The sequence below is a fragment of the Acipenser ruthenus genome, chromosome 9 (assembly GCF_902713425.1).
Source record: "Acipenser ruthenus chromosome 9, fAciRut3.2 maternal haplotype, whole genome shotgun sequence".
NCBI lineage: Eukaryota > Metazoa > Chordata > Actinopteri > Acipenseriformes > Acipenseridae > Acipenser > Acipenser ruthenus.
The window spans coordinates 14023710-14044514 of NC_081197.1; the positions used below are offsets into that span (position 1 = coordinate 14023710).

The 20805-nt window shown below is 37.3% G+C and overlaps 1 protein-coding gene across 16 annotated transcripts; it reads right to left on the bottom strand.

The window, feature by feature from the left end:
- Window positions 1-4713: 4713 nt before the first annotated feature.
- Window positions 4714-18409, bottom strand: LOC117406185 (SUMO-specific isopeptidase USPL1). Of its 16 annotated transcripts, none has more exons than XM_059030456.1 (11): window positions 18179-18409; window positions 17711-17756; window positions 16791-17022; window positions 15813-15846; window positions 14786-14914; window positions 13127-13763; window positions 12603-12713; window positions 12269-12398; window positions 8414-8539; window positions 8087-8247; window positions 4714-7311 (listed from the first exon to the last, which is right to left on the bottom strand). In XM_059030456.1, exons 4-11 carry the CDS (start codon window positions 15813-15815, stop codon window positions 5465-5467), a joined length of 3144 nt encoding a protein of 1047 aa, XP_058886439.1. In that variant the 5' UTR covers window positions 15816-15846; window positions 16791-17022; window positions 17711-17756; window positions 18179-18409; the 3' UTR covers window positions 4714-5464. The 16 variants fall into 16 exon arrangements, with proteins under 16 accessions (XP_058886439.1, XP_033865988.3, XP_058886440.1 ...); XM_034010097.3 differs by having other exon boundaries at window positions 15690-15846; XM_059030457.1 differs by lacking the exon at window positions 16791-17022.
- Between the last annotated feature and the right edge of the window lie 2396 nt (window positions 18410-20805).

Sequence of the window (20805 nt, forward strand, 5' to 3'; positions counted from 1 at the left end):
TCACCTAAAATGCCAAATATGTACATTTTTTCACTGAATTAAATACACTTGCAAAAAAAAAAAAAACATATCAGTCTACTAAGAATTATTTTTGGGAAACACACGACTCCAAACGTCATCGCATAGCAAAAATGTAGCTTTATGAAGTTACTTTAAGGTTGTTTTTTTTTTTTTTTTTTTTTTTTTTTTTTTAAATATAAAACTAAGATTATATATTTGCCTGTAAAAACAGATAGTTTGTAAAGGACAGGATTAAATAAAACAGTCAAACTGTGTATTGAGTAGTCATTATTTAAAGTATTTGCAATCTGTACCAACATGCCAGTTTCCCTAGTGTAGAGGTCCCCGAGTGGAAACATCGGCTTAATATATGTGTGTGTGTGTGTGTGTGTGTGTGTGTGTGTGTGTGTGTGTGTGTGTGTGTGTGTGTGTGTGTTTACAACAATGAATTATATTAATGCAAATGGAATGGTAGAAAATCACCAAACAAAAAGTACTATTACGGGGTGCAGTTCAGGAGTGTGTGCACCAGATGGCGCTCAGGCATGGAAAACTACCGCCGGTATACAAACAGTATATTTTAGTAAAGCAGAATATTTTATAACATTGAACTGCATTACATTACTATTTGAAGATATGTTTATACATTATCGTTACATTCTGACAGTATTGGATTTAAATACTAGGAACGAAAAACACTTAATGCAATTTCTATAAATAAATAAAATGAACAAGATGTTTTTTTGTTTTTTTTTTATCTCTGAATTACAAGGGTGTTATTTGTAGCCACACAAAGCATGACACAGTTTGACACATTAAGAAACTCAGCCTTTGTCACACAGGTTATATATATATATATATATATATATATATATATATATATATATATATATATATAAGCATAATTTGCACCCTATGCTTATTATACCATCATTCAAGGTAACAGATTCAGGACAAGCATTTAGTAAACTTTATCAATTTTTTAATAAAACAAAAAGCAAAATACACAATTTCTAGTAATTTCACAAATAATCTTGATCAAAATACATATTTCATTTAAAGTATTGATTCATGACAAAAGTATTGGCACCCCTGCTTTAGTGTTTCGTGTGTCCTCCTTCTGCTTTTATTATGGCTATCAGATGTTTCTGGGTCTTGCATATTTCTTTCAGCTCAAACAGACTGGATACACAATGCTTGGCAACAGGATTTTTCAGATCAGTCCAAAGCATTTCTATTGAATTGAGGTCTGGTGATTGTGAAGGCCATTCCAGAATGTTTATCTTAGTTTTCGTCAAGAATTCCAGAGTTGACTTAGCCATATGCTTTGGGCCGTTGTCATGTTGGAAGATAAACTGTCTACCAATCAGACTACAGATGGTATCATTGTACTTTGTAGAATGTTTTGATACATGGCTGCATTCATTCACTCTTCAATTACATGAATGTCTCCAGTCCCTGAACTGCTAAAACACTCCCATATCATGATCGAACCACCTCCATTTTTAACTGTACATAAGAACATAAGAAAGTTTACAAATGAGAGGAGGCCATTCAGCCCATCTTGCTCGTTTGGTTGTTAGTAGCTTATTGATCCCAGAATCTCATCCAGCAGCTTCTTGAAGGATCCCAGGGTGTCAGCTTCAACAACATTACTGGGGAGTTGGTTCCAGACACTCACAATTCTCTGTGTAAAAAGTGCCTCCTATGTTCTGTGCTGAATGCCCCTTTATCTAATCTCCATTTGTGACCCCTGGTCCTTGTTTCTTTTTTCAGGTTGAAAAAGTCCCCTGGGTCGACATTGTCAATACCTTTTAGGATTTTGAATGCTTGACTCAGATCACCGCGTAGTCTTCTTTGTTCAAGACTGAATAGATTCCATTGTTTTAGCCTGTCTGCATACGACATTCCTTTTAAACCCGGGATAATTCTGGTTGCTCTTCTTTGCACTCTTTCTAGAGCAGCAATATCCTTTTTGGTAACAAGGTGACCATAACTGAACACAGTATTCTAGATGAGGTCTTACTAATGCATTGTAAAGTTTTAACATTACTTCCCTTGATTTAAATTCAACACTTCTCACAATACATCCGAGCATCTTGTTGCCCTTTTTTTATAGCTTCTCCACATTATCTAGAGTCAACATAAACTCCTAGGTCTTTTTCATAGATTCCTTCTTCAATTTCAGTATCTCCCATATGATATTTATAATGCACATTTTTCTTGCCTGCGTACAGTACTTTACACTTTTCTCTATTAAATGTCGTTTGCCATGTGTCTGCCCAGTTCTGAATGCTGTCTAGATCATTTTGAATGACCTTTTGCTGCAGCAACAGTGTTTGCCACTCCTCCTATTTTTGTGTCATCTGCAAATTTAACAAGTTTGCTTACTATACCAGAATCTAAATCATTAATGTAGATTAGGAATAGCAAAGGAGCTAATACTGATCCTTGTGGTACACCACTGGTTACCTCGCTCCATTTTGAGGTTTCTCCTCTAATCAGTACTTTCTGTTTTCTACATGTTAACCACTCCCTAATTCATGTGCTTGCATTTCCTTGAATCCCTACTGCATTCAGTTTGAGAATTAATCTTTTATGCAGGTCTTTGTCAAAAGCTTTCTGGAAATCTAAATAAACCATGTTGTATGCTTTGCAATTATCCATTGTCGATGTCGTATCCTCAAAAAAATCAAGCAGGTTGGTCAGACATGATCTCCCTTTCCTAAAACCATGCTGACTGTCTCCCAGGATATTGTTCCCATATAGGTAATTTTCCATTTTGGATCTTATTATAGTTATAAGTTTACAAATATGTAGGTACAGTTCTGTTCACTGAAGGCTTTCCCTTTTTTTTTTCTCTGAACATACTTTAGGAAAGTTATATTTTAGTCTTATTGGATCATAGAATTGTGGTGAAAAACGTTTCAGCTTCTGTTCATATTTCTTGACACATTTTAGACAGTTTGTGTCATGGATTTTCTTTAAAAGTGGTTTGCAGTGAGGTTTAAGTTCATACAACTCTACTGTGTTCAGGTGCCTTTGTACAGTTCTTTCATGCACTAATTATGCCTTGTGTCTCTAAATCTTTCTTTGAAGTTCTTGGCTGTTAAGCTTGGATTTAGTTTTAGCTGCTCGGACGATTCTCCTACCTGCTGTACCCCTAATTTTCTTTGGACGTCCACTTTCAGGCGTTTCAGTTTGTTCTGTGGTTCGTCTTGATTATTTGCTGATTGTGGATTTTGGTATTCCATGTGTCTTTGATACTCTTTTGTAGCTACTTCCATCGCTGCAATTTGCTACAACTGCTTTGTCTTGACCATCATCATGTTGCCAAAATATGTAATTATTTCCATCATCTTTCCAACATCTTCTTCAGCAGATGTTGGAAATAATTACATATTTTGTAATTACTTACTATTACATTTTTACAGACTTTTTGTAAAGGTGCCAATATGCTTGTCATAAACATTTTTTTTTTTTTTTTAAGTATTTGTTAAACTACCAGAAATTGTGCATTTTAATTAGTGGCTAATATTCACTACATTCTTGTTAACACTTTTTCTTGAATTATCTTGTATTAAGTGTTGAGTGCCAATACTTTTGTCTGCAACTGTATATTTTTCCAATATACCACAAGATTTATACAGGCAACCTTTGAGCTATAGGATGTCACAGAATACAAGGCAATAAGACTTCGCAGACAGAGGGCAGCACAACTCAAAAACAACCATTTTGGGTCATAAAGTGCCATGTTTTGTAGTTACAAGTGTAACTCCACTAATGTTAAATATGGAAATTGAATTGTATAGGAAAACAGTAGAAAATGTGCAGGTGTTCACATGTGTCTGCTGGACCTGTAAGTATACATTCCTCCTAAGCTATGTAACTGAAAAAGCTAGACATGTCTTCATTATACTAAAAAAGTTGGTGCCGGGTGTTACTTGTTTTTTGAAGACACTTTAACAGAGAATATTTTCCCAATCTGAGTAAAATACATGATTGAAAAACATGTGTTAAGAAAACTGGTAAATGCCGAAAAATGATTTCATATCATATTTCACACATTTCTCTAGGGCCTGTACCCCCCTTGGAATGAGACTCTTCTTTCTGTTCAAGACCTAATTGAGGCATAACAACACGAAAGAGATTTGCCCCCCTGCATTGATTTCTGGGGAAATATTTTAAACGATAGAGACTAAACCTTTAACCTTGAAAAGATTAATCGTTTTTTAGACTGCTGCTAATCTGATCTGGCCATTTTCCCTTATGTGTGCTTATATCCTGGCTGTGTTACAGAACAGCACTTTAGCCACATTACAAACAAAAGTCAAAATTTACAACATGCAACAGATTCCGCAGTGAAACATGTACAGTAATGTTAGCTTAAAGATTTTCTGCGAGAGCTACAAAACACATCTGGAAGATTTTGGCAATGTAATGTGATCCACTGAGTTCAATCACTGGCTTTCACTCTGCTATGCAGAGAAGCTGAACGAGTTACATGTACAGATTATATACAGATGCATATTTGAAACACCATCTGTTAGTATTTCTATTCTAGTCCTCTGGTATCCAAACGGGTGAGGGGAAATTCAGAATGTCATTTCTTGCTTGAAACAGGAGAAGCTGGAAACTTTTCAAATACCTAGAAAATATAAACTTGCACTTCTTTCGCTTTGTGTTGTACAGAATGCATTCACTCGTGGCACAAACTGGTAGAATCATTTATTAGGCATCATGTAATCAAAGAAACTACAAAAGCATATTGCAAGTCTACCGGAAGCCATAATAGTAGTATATGGAAAACTACAAAACGGTACGTAACTCAGTATGTTAATGTAACAATATGCAGCAGGTTTCACACAACTACTATATTTATACTCCCCCTCCCAAATGATTTATAATCCATGTGAAAAAAATAAAATCAAAATAAATAAATATATAAAAGCAAATAAATAGGGATTAAGTCCAATTTTATTTTTGCAGGATGACTCATTCTCCCACCATTGAGAATGTACTAGTTTGTATATTAATTCAACAAGTCTTTCACAAGTCACATGAGCCACACGCTTTCTAAATAAACATTCATACAAGAAAATGTATAAAAACAGCACAGGATCACTGGGTTACTTCATTCTAGCAGACACCACCTTATTGCGACCAGTAGCAATTGTTTTACATCAACTCAATAAGACAAAACGTGCAACCATGTTCAGAATGACAAATTATAAAGAAGTTAACCTAATACACAATTACCATCTTCATCTGTCACATATATAAAACATTTTGTAATATACAAAAAAAACAAACAATGGCTATTAACATATGTACCAATATTTGCAATGCTCAGTTATTCAAGTAGTGCACTCTAATAAAGAATGCGTAGTGCTTAGTGACAATAACTTCTAACAAAACCCACATTATGTAAAAGCATCTATACACATCCCACCTAGTCAACACTTCAAAAAAAGTTCTCATCAAAATGATGAAGGTCTTCACTTTCAACTCCGTAAGACTGCAATGTTGAGGTTGACAGAAGTTCTGTGAAAAGATCTTCTTTTGCTGGACTAAAGAAGCTTTCTTCAGTACAGCGAGTTAGTTTAGGAGTCTCGTGGGTATAAGCCTGAGGTTGCATCACAGGGGTGAAGTTATAACAGTTGTGGTCCATGCTGGTCCCGTCTGTAAGCCCTCCATTGTTCTTTCCACTTGCCAGTGCCTCCAACATCACTGCATCTGCATCATCAGGAGACGCAGTGCCAGTGGTTGTAGCCGGAGATAAGAGGTCAGCAAAGAATTCGTCGTAACATGGGCTGCTGCATAAGGAAGTGCTTGCGCTAGCAGTATACATAGACTCAGTGTCTGTACTGTCAAGTCGTTGCATTTTGCTGCTTTTATCAAAACGTGCAGTCGAGTCGCTGGCAGTTCTGAAGGGCCCGGCCTTCCCATTTGGAAGCGTCTGTGGAGTGGTCAGTAACCGATTGAGCGACGCCAGCTTCTCTTTTTTTGCTTTCAGCTTTTTCAGGAGCTTGTAGCGAAGCTGGTCTGTCTTTTCAAGACCTTCAAGTGCATGGGTTTTCTTTTCCACTGGCTTACTGGGTTCCAGTTTGTAACCATTACAAGGTGGAGCAACAGTGGCTGTAGAGGTAGGAATAGAGGGGTGCCCTTTGTTCTTGGTTATTGGCAGGTTTACAGGTTCTGCATTTGGGAGTTTTTCTGCAGCAGGCTTTACAGAATCCCCTTTGTCGACATCTTGTGCTCTGGTCAAATTCACAGAGTCAGTCCCTGGTTTCGTGAGGCCTTTAGATCTAAAGCCTCCAAATTTATCTGCTCCTTTTACTGGTACCTGGACATCAGAGACAACTGCCGAAACCTTTTGCAGCTCGCGTTTATCTTTATTACGGTTTAAATGCACTTGACCGGTAGATGGAAATAAAGGATGCCTACTCAATAAAGCATTTAAAGGTGCCAATGAGGGATGCTTCTTCAATAAACTACTGGTCCATAGTGCTCCGCTGCTTTTGTTTCCATTGACAGCTGGGGAAACAGCACATCCATTGATAAATGGGGAAATAGATGTAGTGGTTTTACCACGCACCAACAATGGAGTTGAAGCCAGAGGAGTAGGTAGAGGACTCTTTGGAGAACCTGCAGTGTTAGTGATTGAATGAGATGGGCGTCTCACGACTGTCTTTGGGGTGCTTGGTGCAGTTACAGTTTGCAGGTTTGCCTTCTGAGTTGTACAGACAGATTCTTCAGTAAGACTACTACCACTGCAGTTATCCAACAGACTGTCCGTGATATCGAAGTAAGTATCATCTGCAGCCATTACCTGTGGTTGATCTTGTAACACCTGGTTTCCATTTGGTGATTTGTTCTGTTCACTCAATTTTACAGGGTCTGTAATCTGGGAGCTGTCCGGCAGTTTTCCTCCAGGATCAACCTCTGTAAGAGTAAGTGTAATGACATCCTCTGGTGTTAGACCCTCAAACGCGCTCTGCAGATAGCTACTGTTACAGCTGTTTTCAACATTGTTGTTTATGCTGGTGTTAACAGAAGAGGTCTCTGTAATATCAATCTCTGCTTCTTGGGAGGGCAGTGATAATTCATGTGGGTTACATTCTGCGCTGGAATCCTCAGGCTTTTCAGGCCCTTTAAGAACAGGTTCCAAAAAGTTGTTCTTGGTTTGGGGTTCCTTGTGAATGCTTTCACCACTTGTTTCCCAAAAAACGATATGTATTTCAGAAGGAGACACCTCCAACTGCTCATGAACACAGCAGGCTTTTAAATCATCGCATTCAAGCCAGGAACCTGGAAAACACAAATATTCTTAATTGGCTTTATTCTTATTTTATCATGTGGTTTTAAAAAAAGTGCCAAAAGTATTGTTTTTGTGCTATTGTACAAAAGTAATCCCCACTATCCAAACCCATATTTTCCATACAAATGAATGCAAATTACTGTTTGCAAATAACAAACTGACACACTCACCTTTAAAGTGCAGTGTTTACAAGATACACATTACCTTTGCTGTATCCTGTATCGTTCATATTGCAGCAATTTCTTTTGACATATCCTGGTAGTTTTGATATTTCTTTAGGTCACACATTACAGGTAAATAAACTTTTCAACTTGTACTTGGGGAACATTCGCTAGAATAATCTTTTTCTTCTTGTAAACATCGCAGTGTATCCAGTTTGTTTTCTCTCCTGCAAGAATGCTGCTGCTTTGATTGAAATGAGTGACAGCACTGTTGTAGGAGGGAGCGTGATCTGGAGACACTGCAATCCTTAACACTTTTTCCCGGCGAACGCTCTTGGTAAATGTTGAGAAATGTATTGGTTGATTTATGACCAGTTATCTGTGATTAAAAAAGAGCTGTCACTGTGTTTGAAAATAAAACGCTACAAGATGGACAACGTGGGACACAGAAAAGGTAATGCAGAGAACTGCAGGGTGTTCTGTAACTAACATTTTCTTTACTGGCAATTACAGCCTTGATACAGGATGACATCACCACAACATATTTGAAAAACAAACATCTTAAACTAACGAAAGATTGAGAAAAAAGAAAGATAATACAAACCATCAGTGTTAGATATCCAGGAAACAAAGTGCTTCGGGTCTTCATTGTACTGAATTACAGTGGACACTTTATACAACTTCCCTTGGAAATCAAATGAATAGGCATTTACATCATTATGAGGCAGTCCTTCAACAAAGTGCAGCATGAAAACAGAAGAAATCCTGCAAGAAACACGGACATAGAGAGAACATCAAAAGTTTGAAGCTCAAGGTGCTATTACCATACCATAAAAACATGTTTATTGCCAAGCTAGAACAAGAACTACATCTGTAAATATATATTTTGGTCAATGTGATGAGATAATTAAAACAATACTGATGCACATACCTTTCCAATACCATCTTCCGCCTCTGTAACTTCTGATTACATTTATTACAGGGTGAACGATGAACTGCGTTTTGAGGATGCCACTCTGGAACAATATCTGTAAATGTTGTCAGCGTCTTCTCAAACCTGTTAGAGACACACATTTATTATTTTATTGAATTGTTTATTATGTATAATTTAACTTGCTAAACATTCTCCCTTAGCGCTAGCAAGAGGCCATTTACTTGGCCCATGTCCAAGAAACTGAAGAAATTCTTGGGTCAGTTTACAGTTGTAACTAGCAGAAACATTCATCAAAGAATTTAATTAATGCATTAGTTAATTAAGAACACTCTGAATTACAGTCAACTGAGATGGAACATCTGTGTTTGGACAACACATTAGGGTAACCTTGAAAACTAGAAAAAAGCCTGGCAACTCACAAGAATAAGATTTTGCAGCTCTAAAATTATTATATATATATAGATATAGATATATAAATAATTTTGGTACACAGCAGTTTTCCTTTTTCTCAAACTTATATTATATAGACACACACATTTTTTTTTTCTGTGTCCAGATATCAGGCCTACGCAGACGTACAAAAAAGTCAGAAACAGAAATTATATTAATGCTGGGACAAATAGCCAAACAAACATTTCTTTACATGTATCCGAAGGCATAAAAAAAAAAAAACATGTCCATATTGCACAATTCATAGAAATGAGAAATATGGATCACAATGTCTTTTGCTTTGCACCGATTTACTACTTTGGCAGAATTTGCGCCACAGTTTCTAAATTAGCAAGGGGAAAAATATCTGTGTGGGATTTCTATCTATCTAAAATACAGAATATTAACACAGCCACTCTTCGTCCCCAGTTTATTTTGGCTGTCAAAAAACGTTAGCATTTTAAATAGAGCCCAGCTTAGGCTGCACACTAGCTGTCAAACAGTGATCTCTATACATGTGAAACTGCCAATGCTGCTTCAGATTTCCCGTGTGCAGTACGATACTGGTAAGGTACATCACTCCAACTTGCAAAAGAAATAACCCATATAGTGATCAACGCTTTATTTTTCTGTCATGATGCAATCCTAGTTTTTGTTAGGAGGAATGTAATAAGACAAATGAAACAGTGAGTAAATATTGTTGTTTTTTTTTCGCTGTACAACATGCACTTTTCCACATTTGTTTTATTTGAAGTTTTTATTCAAGTTAAAAAGTTACTTAAGGAAAACGTGTCTACGGTCACTATTTATTGTGAAGATACGACAATGGCAAGCACATACACACTAATATATATATATATATATATATATATATTACACACACACACACACTCAGTTGTAGTCAAAGGTTCACATACCCCAATGGAAATGTATAATTTCTAAAAATTTCTCAAACAAACAATTTTAGGAAAAATCTTTTGTAGCAAAAGTTTTGCTTTTGTGGATAAGGAAAAAAGTTACAAGAAATAGATAAGTCAATATGGGAAAAAAGTAAAGAGCTATCTGAAGACCTTAGGCAGAAAATGTAATGTCATAAAGCTAGAGTAGGATACAAGAAGATTTCCAAGCATTTGAGTATCCCAATTTCAACTATTGTTTCTGTTCAAGAAGTACAAGACTCATGGTACTGTCACAATGCTCCCTCGGTCTGGAAGAAAGAAGGCTCTTTCACCAAGAACAAGTAGAAGAATTGAGAGGTAGGTTAATAACAATCCGAGATTGACTGCCGAAGACATTCAAAGTGAATTGGCTGCAAGTGGAACTGGGGTTTCCATTTCAACCATAGGTCGAGTATTCAATGGTGAAGGTCTCAAAGGTTGCAGGTCAAGGAAAAATCCACTCTTAGGAAAATGTCACAAGGCCAATAAATTTAAAGTTTGCAAAACGGAATTTGAATGATAAATAAGAGTTCTGGTCAAAGGTTTTGTGGAGTGATGAAACAAAACAAAAAAAAAAAACAAAAAAAAAAAAAGAGTTATTTGGTCTTGCTGATAGTTGTTACGTTTGGAGAAAGTCTGGTGAGGCGTACAATGAAAAGAACACCATACCTCCTGTCAAGCATGGAGGTGGTAATATCCTTCTATGGGGCTTTTTTTCCTCTAATGGCACAGGAAATTTAGTTCCAATACATGGTAAAATGGATTCCATAGCATACCAAAAAATATTGGCCAACCATCTAAAACCCTCCGCTACAAAACTGGATGTTCCAACACAACAACGATCACAATCTACTTCAGAATGGTTAAACAAGAATAAAATCAAGGTTCTGGAATGGCCTAGTCAAAGTCCCAATCTAAATCTGTTTGGTATGAGTTGAAGAAGGCTGTGCACAAGAGAGGTCCTCGGAATTTGAATGAACTGGAACAATTCTGTGTTGAAGAATGGTCCGAAATCACTGAAGAATCATGCCAAAAGCTCACTGACAAATATCCTAATCGTTTAAAAGAGGTTATTATTGCTAAAGGTGCCTCAACTAGCTATTAATTTAAATTTTCTTTATCAGGGTATGAATACTTCTGAATTAGAATTTTTGCAAAAAAAAATCTGAAATAAATAATTGTACACATCTATTTCTTGTAACATTTTTTCTCATCCACAAAAGCAAAACTTTTTTTGCTACAAAAATATTTTCCCTCAAATTATTAGTTTGAGAAATATCTAGAAATTATAGAATTTCCATTGGGGTATGTAAACTTTTGTGTGTGTGTATATATATATATATGTATATATATATATATATATATATATATAAAAAAATCGTAAAACATTAAACGCCACAGCGTTTATTTACAATATTTGCCAGTAGCCCTGTTGCCTTTTGGAGTCTCGCCGTTTATTATGCACAATCACTAACATCTGCAAATACTTCAGATGCAATCATGAAAAAGCTGCCTGCACATATACTTATAGAAACAACATAAGTAAATTGCAACATTCCAGCAACGTCATTAACCCTTTGCGGTCCATTGTCGGACTGGGTCCGACATTGCAATTATTCCTCACAGGTCCTTTGTCGGACTGGGTCCGACATTATAGCAACGCAATAAACGGGTGTTTAGTCGTTTTTTCTCCGGAAAAAGCCGAGAAAACCATTCAATTGCCGAGTGGGAGCGACAGGAGCCGAGACAAGTCGGAAAAAAAAAAAAAAAAGGCGTATCTCATGAATAGTCATACATGGTATCAGGTATCAGATAACGGGGCGTTCATAGTAAACAAGCTGGCTGAGTGCGTCAGCGCACTGAGACTATCATGGACATTTGCAGAGCTTTTTTCAGATGTTATAGTAATAAAATAATGACTTGGATCGCATTATTGAGGAGTTTGTTGATAAAACGAGTGATCAGGAGATGATCGATCGGTATGTACGACTATTATTATTATTATTATTATTTATTTCTTACATAGCTGAACGCTATAGCAAACGAAAAGGTGGGGTGGGGCTGGAGATGCCTAGTGAGTGCTTTGTTGATATGCAGGGCCATTTAAACCTGTTTGACTGTGAAAAAAATACTTTTAAACAGCGCGTATAAAATTAACTGCGCGTGTGAAAATTAATTAGACCTGGCGTGCCTGACGCGCGATTAATAAATGGACTGCAAAGGGTTAAAGGTTGTGTCAGTGGGTAATAACAGTTAGTATTGTACATCCCCCCCCCCCCCCATCATTGTTTAAAAACAAACTGGTAAGTTCTCTGTTCCGCCATGTGTGTGTATTGGCGTTACAGAACAGATTTGTTAGCACTTTGCAAATGACCAAATATTGGAATAGCTGTCCGAATCTTGAACGGATATCCGAACATGAAAATAACCTGTTTGCCCCAGCACTAAACGCTATGATATCCTCCAATATCAGACTCCAGTTTACCTGTCCTGGGAGGTGTATCCACACACAGCACACTCAAACTCCCAGCAGTATGTGTGCTTAAACAGCTCTTCTGTCTGAGGGTCCAGCTTCAGAAACAGTGGCAGAGCAAATACTGGGCTTTCTTGTTCTCCTAAATGAAACAACATACAAATACATTTTTCACAGCAATGTAAATCTCATGACAGAATCTATGACCATTTCATGATGTTTGCAATCATTCTCAATGCGTTTGAGTTGAAATGTTTGTACTTTTATTAAAGCAAATTATTTTGGTTTGATACTATTTAAGCAAAAATTCAGCCTAATGCAAACAGATCCAAAGATTAACTTTTACCTAATGTACAGCGTAGCTTGGGTTGTAGAACATTGAAGATAGAAAGCCTGATGTCATCCAGATAACTGTATGCCAGAGCAACGGTTCCTGAAAGGGCTTGAATGACTCCATCTGTATTAAAAAAAAAAAAAAGTTACACTGAAACTGGAAATATAGGATGATAAAGGCGTCTGTAAGGTCGTAAATCAAGCTCCGACGATATAAAACGTGTTAGAACACAGCAAATCAGTAGCAATGTTATACCACAGGGACGGAAATAAGACTCCTATTGCATAGCAGGTTCAGCAATTCCAGATTTCAATACAAGCTTGATTAACCACAGTGTATAGATAACAAGCTCAGGTGTGTGTTCTTAAACTCATAGTAAAACTAGGAATGGATAAAACTGCCATGCAACAGGAGTCTTGCTTCCATCCCAATACCATATATACTCATTTTAATTGGATGATATGAAATGTTTGAAATGCTAGGAGACTCATTTAGCCATTGGTGAGAAGACAGGTTCACACAAACACAAATCCTACCTTCGTTTTCCTTTCCTTGCTCCGTTAAAAGCGTACACGCTTTCTCATACACTGTGCATAACCTCTTGATTGCAGACTCAGTGTTCAGATTTATTACACATTCTTTCACAGCTCTTGATTGGACCAAAGCCACCATGATACAGTCTAGCCAGCAGAGTGCATGCTTGTTCTTCCAGTAGAGACAGCGAGGCACAGGAACCCATTCTTCTGGATTTCTCTCATTAAGCTCTTCTAGATCACCTTGAACAGGTGGGGTTTCTTCCTTGCCAAGGACGTATGTATTAAGAGTGTGTTTCTGAGCGACGTCCTCATTTGTTTGCAGTGAATCGACTGCCCCATTAACTTCATGCAGATTCTCTTTTGACAAGCAAGGTCCAGAAAGCTGGCTGTTGCCTAAACTAACTGCACTTGGTTCACAAGCTAAACCATTTACTGGCGTTTCAAAAACAGACTCTGGTTTTTCCTCTGTATTGATTTCCTCTGCTCTCCTGCGATGCTTTGACGGAAGGTCAATTTGTGTATTCCCAGGGCTGGTGCAGATGTGTTTTCTCTTTGCCTTAGACTGTGACAACTTTCCTTTTGAGGTGCCAGATATCAGAACATCAGCCAGGGGTTTACATCCAAGGGGAAAGATGCACTGTCAGAAAACAAAGAATCAATAAGAACATCCTGTATATATGTGTGCGTGTCATTCATTCATATATTGTATTACTTTGAATTAAATTATTTATTTAAAATTGCTAAAAACAGCTGCTGCGCTTATTCAAGGGCAGCGGTAATTAGAAGTACTATGGTTTTCAAAAGGCACCATTTTTTATCGCAGTATTTGAGGGAGTTTATTTCTGCATTTCTTTCTCTTCAATCAGAAAGACGACTAAACACTCACATTCCCACTCGTGAATAATTTTAATTAGCAGTTTTTAAACTACGAAGAGCCTGGCTAAACGGCGGTCAGGAGTTCTAAGCGACAAACAAGCAAACCAAGTGCGAGAAGGAGAGCGGGTCTGGAGAGGGGAAGAGGGAATGGGCTCGCCCCAGGTTCGGCTGCCGGAGCGGGGCTGAGGCGTCTCGTCTCCCAGAGAAAGCCGCAGCTCCTCTCGCAGCAAAAAAGTAAATACATTAGGAAAGATAACCACATAATAGGCCTAATATTTATTTAGCCAGTACTGTATTTACTGTAGAAATATTACATGAATCACTAGTATAGGGAATTGGGGGACATGCTGTAGGAGCGTTATATCCGAGGTGCGTTATAACCGAGAGCCTTATAGCGAGGGAGCACTGTAGATATATTTATTTTATTGCTGCTGTATCAGTACATAGTGCTGTGTACATACGGTATTCTTTTTTTGTTTGGGTTCCATAAACTTTACAGTAAAATTCCGGTATGATCCAGTGTGTAATGGTATTCTTTTAAATAAATTTTATTCAAGTTCATTCAATTCATTTTGTTTCTATGTGTAATGGTTTTGCCATACTGTGTTTTGTATGTGTTTCTTTATTAAGTGCTGCGTTCATTTCTCTGCCTGAAGGAAAACTACAGAGAAACCCACACTACCCGAAAAGGTACTACCAAAATAGTGCAGGAAAAAGGTGAGACTTATTTTTTTTTATTTTTTTTACTGGGCTCTTCTGTTGTTAAGTGTGAAATGTACTTACCTGTGGATTTCCACAAAGAGCAATGGACTCCTGAAGATTGATGCGGTACACTTGCAAAGCTTGCGTCCGTCCCTTTGTAGCACATAAAGGACACTTATCTTCAACTTCCAATTGAAATCGCTCTAGATTCTGGAAAAAAAGGTACATTTCATTAACTAAGAAATAAAAGACATCCCCAAGCAGGGACACAACCAATGTGATCCTTTTTCTTTTGAGTTTCATGAAGGCAAGTTTTATAATGCAGAGGGGAACCCAACATAAAAACGAAGGCAAATGCGTTACGCCAGGAGCAGAAGTCATAAAACCCTAAACAGGTATACCGTTCACTTTAGATCTGCAGGGAAGAGTTCTACGATTTTATACCTTTTTATAAGAGCCGTTGAGAAACATGTTAAATTGTCTTCATCGTGGTCTGAGATTAACAACCAGGTAACATAATTTGAGCACATCAGGCTCTACTAAATCAGCTCTGTTCACACTTAACAGTAATACATCTCATTGGAGTCTGGTAATTAACTGGTTACAACTTGGGAGCTGTCCAAGCAGCTATAGGGTGATTTATTAACCAGTTCAAAGCAAATTCAAAAGGTTGGCAGCTAAAAGCTCATTTTTCAATCTGATTAATTTGGGTGCCCAATCAAAATAGCCAGTTCTTACCATTTTATATCCTTGCACTACATTTAAACTTGCCTTCGTTTTCATTACCACACACGTAAGCTTTTGTGTAAGCAATTTGTGGATTGCACAAACATCTTTCAGAACAATCTTTCGCCTTTTACATATTTAGATTTCTGTGTGTCTTATGAAAAGAAATTGAAAAGCAAAACTTCAATGTACTTTTCTTTCTTTTTTTTTTTCTTTAAGTAGCTTTGCACAAGTGACAGAGATATTGAGTTCAACTGACTTTTCCCAAATACCCCGCCTTTTTGGGGGAAGGTACCCCTATATCAATGCCTTCGCCACTCATTGGCAAATCACTGCAGGTTGTCGGGTGAGCTTCCATTGCTAGCCATTTGCTAAACATTACCATATCACTGGAGTCAGACACACCTCAGCAAACACTACAAAACAAATGGGAAAATATGTTAGAATAATATAAAAAAACATTTCTTGAAAAATATTATTGAAAATACACAGGTTATACACATGTTGGCAAAAAGTCACTCACTTATCATAAGTGATGTAAGATTTTAGACATAACAAATTAAAAAAATAACTTAATGTACTTGTGATTAAAAAACTTTACTAGATAATACTGAAATATTTTGCTTAATCTTGATTATGGAATACTACCTGGAAGAAAACAATTGCCATCTAACCATTAGCATTCTCCACAGCAGGAACACATGGCCTATTCCACATTACGTGTGTTACAGTTTTAAACACACCCTCCTGCACTGTAATGTAGGCTGAAGACTTGGTGTAACATTTCAAAAGTTATATAGCCAAAGGCTTCCCAATGGTACATTTCCTCAATTAAAAGTACAATGATACCATCTGCTCTTAGGCTGATTGGCAGACAGTTTAACTTCCAACACAGCAAGGACCCAAAGCATATGGTTGTCAACTGTGCAATTCTTGAAGAAAACAAAATACAAGTTCTAGAAATGGCCTTCGCAATCACCAGTTCTCAATCCAATAGAAACGCTTTGGACTGATCTGAAAAAAGCTGTAACCAAGCATTGTGTATCCAATCTGTCTGAACTGGTGGAAACATGCACGACAGAATGGGCCCAGATTTCACCAGCAAGACGTAACATATTGGCTGAATTATCATAAAATGTCTGACAGCTGTAATTAACACAAGAGGTCGCAGAAAATACCAAAGCAGGGGCGCCAATGCTTTTGTCACAAACAAATACTTCAAATGAAATTATTTTAAAGAAGGTATAACCATCATTTATTATTTGTTTATTTAGCAGACACCTTTATCCAAGGCGACTTACAGAGACTAGGGTGTGTGAACTATGTATCAGCTGCAGAGTCACTTACAATTATGTCTCACCTGAAAGACAGAGCACAAGGAGGTTAAGTGACTTGCTCAGGGTCACACAATGAGTCAGTGGCTGAGGTGGGATTTGAACCGGGGACCTCCTGATTACAAGCCCCTTTCTTTAACCACTGGACCACACAGCCTCCATTTAGCTCAAGTTGTTTCAATCAGCATGTCAGAGAGGGAACCTGTCTGCAAGCTTTGTTGATTTTGTTATATAGTAGAGTAGATGTCACCAAAGTTACTGCGAAAGAATTAAGCATGGGCTTGTTATTTACTGTTTTTATTATCACTGTCAAAAGTGAAAATATCGGTTTTGCTTTCTAAAAACTTGAAGTTGTCATTCTAACCTTCAATAATATATGATTTTATTTTTGCCAAACGTGAACCCTTCTGGTTTAATGAATATTGACTGCTGTTTCTTTCATTTCGTTCTTATTCAGTGTGCTGCGCCGATATTACTGGTCTGCTTTTGTGATTATAACGCCTTTAAGTTACCCTCATCTCATCGCACCGACAGTGGACAGAATCTATAATGGCAATGCATTGCACAACACTGCCCATTACACCGATTCAGTGTGCTGTCAGAATAGAATCGCTCATATCAGAAGTACAAAAAACGCAACCATTGTTCTAGGAATTACAATCCCATCACTACTAAATGCACACTAAAGTTTGTATTACAGACTTGTAAGAAAAACTATAGAACCCCAAAGAGGTGTAGAAATACTACAGTTATTTACTCTGTCCAAATAGTTTATTAACCTATGGATATACCTTATGGATTCGTCTATTACATAAAACTATTTTTTATATTTGTGGTGATTGGTGATTACTTACTCCACTACCTAAAAGTGTTTACATGTGTAAAAAAAAAAAAAAAAAAAAGACTTATTTTTTACACTGCAGTGTACATAAATGCATTTACTTACTGTAGCCTGGCAGCAGCCATTTGGTATTTATAATATACAGGAACACCTGTAACAGTGTTTTTCAATATTAAATTTACTTAGGCAACAACTTATTTTTATTAATACAAACAAATAAATAATAATAAATCAGAACTGCCACGTTACATTCGCTGGATTAAAAACACAACAGCTTATTTACAAGAGCTGTTTCCATCCAGTTAAAAGGACTTGTCAGAAACGTCCTGATATAATAGATATTTTTTTAAATCAATCATTCACATGTGTACCTGCATTACAATACAAACAAACTATGTTTTTCTTAAACTGAAAATAAGAACAATTGCCATAAGCAAATGTAGGTAAAGATTTAATAATAGTTGATAAATACTGACTTAGAGAATGGTATGACCACATTACAATCACATACCGGTACATCAATCAATAATCACCAATCACAAAGTTGTCTCCAAAACTGAATTTGCTGCTCACCTGCGTGTTCTGTGCCACAAAGCGTCAGATAATATGGAAGATTGATTTATGGAACGATTTTATTTCTATCACAATTCAGGTTTATGAACCCACCCGTTGCTCGTTCTGTGTCCATATATCCTGTAATCAAACCACCATGTGCCACTATTCGCCTTAACGTCTTGCAAACGTTCTGTTTCCGGTGGCGTTCCCTAGAAGAATTTCCCCCGCAATCCACACAACAATGCTTCCTAGTCTGGTTCCGGATATTAAAGTACGTGAAAAGTGTGTGTCTGTATGTATTGCTGATGAAGGATTTTTATTTATTTATTTTTTTCACTAACAACGAACTTACAATTTACAACTGTCATTTTTCTGTACACAATAAGCAATATACGCGTTTTTAATTTATTAATTTTTATATAAATAAACACGTACATTGTATGTTTATGTAATTTTTAAAGCACATTTGTAGTAAGAACCCCTGTGCCATCTTGTAACTGTTTTGGAGGACCAGGCGTCCTGGTTTAGCTGGGATAGTCCCAGTTTTTCATCAAAGGTCCCGGTGTCCCGACATTTTGCTTAAAATCTTCAAAAGGTCCCAGTTTTCAGCCACTTCATGTAGCGCGACACTCAAATACTTTTTGTCAAAATAACGTTAGTAACCACTTTTAGTTCATGGCACCTGCAGTGAAAAAAAAGGGTACTGGGTAATCAAATTGTGTGTACGGTAATTTTGTACCTGTTCAGTTCTGGCGGGATTTAGCCCAGAGCAGCGAGAGGTTGCAAGCATCCATCCATCAGGTTAAACCACGCCAACAACGTCGAGAAATATAGCTTGACGCAGTGAGTAAAAAAAGAAAGAAAGAAAAATGCCAAAATGTAAATGTTTTAAAAGTGTTTAATCACTAAGCTTTAAATCACTAACAAGCAGTGTTGTACATATTTTGACATACAGGTGGTGTGAACTCTATGGCAGTCTGTTCTCCAGAATAGCCCAGAGCCACCACTTTGAGAATAGTCCTCCTGAAACATCATCAATCTGTACAGTCTGATACAGAAACACCCTATCATGCCTCTGTCAAAGTCTGTTAGATTTGCTGTCTTGCCCATTGTGACGGAAACCGGTTGGCAACAGGGAGTTTCAGTTTCCACTTTATTTGGTCCTGTCTACCCAATGTGATTTGACATTGCCCTGGTGTGGAGAATGTTCTCCAGGTATACCCTGAGTCCCTTGATTACTCTGGAAGGCTGAACGAATCGCTGTGGATCAAGTCCACTTTGCCAGAATTTTGCATGAATGGTTTGAGGAGCATCGTAGAGACTTCAGGCATCTTCCATGGCCACCACAATCAACGGATGTCAGTCCAAATGAATGTGTTTTGGATGGATTTGCACTTGTATTCGTCTTCACAAATTGAGTATAACGTGCCACGTTGTGTGAAGTGCTGTCATCAGAGGAAATGGTGTCCCAAACCAAACGTGGATTGGTAGTGTATATCAAGGATTATTCAATTTGCATGTATCTCATTAGAGACATCCTATTTACTCCAGTTGTGCTTCATATCACAGGGGTTCTAATGTTTTCCCTAATCCCTAAAAAAAAAAAAATACAACAAATGTTTTGTGGTATTCCTAAGTAGGGAGGGTGTCGGATATTTATTTGAAGACATTAATTGGGAGTAATAACATTTTGCTTCTTTTAAGCGTGTACAAATGTAGCAGGGCAGAACAGGGGTGCAAATCGTTTTGAAAATTGGTGCTAAACTATTTTGAAAGTTTAGCACCAGAGAGCCTACTGGTGCTAAATTATCAAGCCCCACCCGAATCAAGCACTCTCACAACTTCCCACACGACACAAACATTCTGTGGGTGGGTCATGTGGGCAGTCCAGACCAAATGAGAAACTATCATCATCTATGGATGCCAAGAAAAAAAAAATAAACATGTTTAAATGTGCAAGAATTTAATGTTGCTGCCAAATTTGCACCCCTGCAGAAGCTGGGCATGAACTGGTCTGCATTCGTGATTATAATGCCTTTAACCTCATCTCACCGACAGTGGACAGAATCTACAATGGCAGTGCATTGCACAACACTGCCCATTACACATTTAGAAAGTCTCTACTCTAAGTTATTTGGGTCTCAAAGTAGATGTGCTTGGATATTTCACTGCTTAGTTGTTGAATGTTTTTAATATTATTATTTTCATGACTTTTTGAAAGCAATAATTTTGTACAATAATTGTAAAGGAGACAGGTGTGTGTATTACCTGCAGCCACCCAAGACACCCCCCCCCCCTTTAAAAAAAGAAACAGGAAGTAACATCTCAATAGAAGCAACATGTAAGTAAAATGAGATGAAAAATGTATTTCTCAGTAGGTGACAATGACTAAGTACACTGCTTTGAATTGTGTCTTTTAAAGGTTAACACCACTTAAACACACATATAAGGCTTCACTTACGCCAGCAGCCACCTTGTGTTCAATTTGTATACTATAAAAATAACAGTTGTTCCCTCAAGGCAGCCTATCTGATGTTGAGTGTGTTCAAATGTTATAGCATGTAGCTGGTCCTTCTCTATAGGGAGCACAGCTGAAATATGTCTTGGTAATCACAGAGTACATTATAGTGTTGAGATATTGCTGA

Excerpts from the sequence above, each read along its gene's own strand:
- LOC117406185 (XM_059030452.1), bottom strand. The coding sequence starts at position 15,085 with ATGACTTCTGCTCCTGGCGTAACGCATTTGCCTTCGTTTTTATGTTGG. Across the intron at positions 13,764-14,785 it reads CTCTTTGTGGAAATCCACAG|TGCATCTTTCCCCTTGGATG; the intron begins GTAAGTACATTT and ends GTTTTCTGACAG. Across the intron at positions 8,540-12,268 it reads GGATACACCTCCCAGGACAG|GTTTGAGAAGACGCTGACAA; the intron begins GTAAACTGGAGT and ends TGTCTCTAACAG.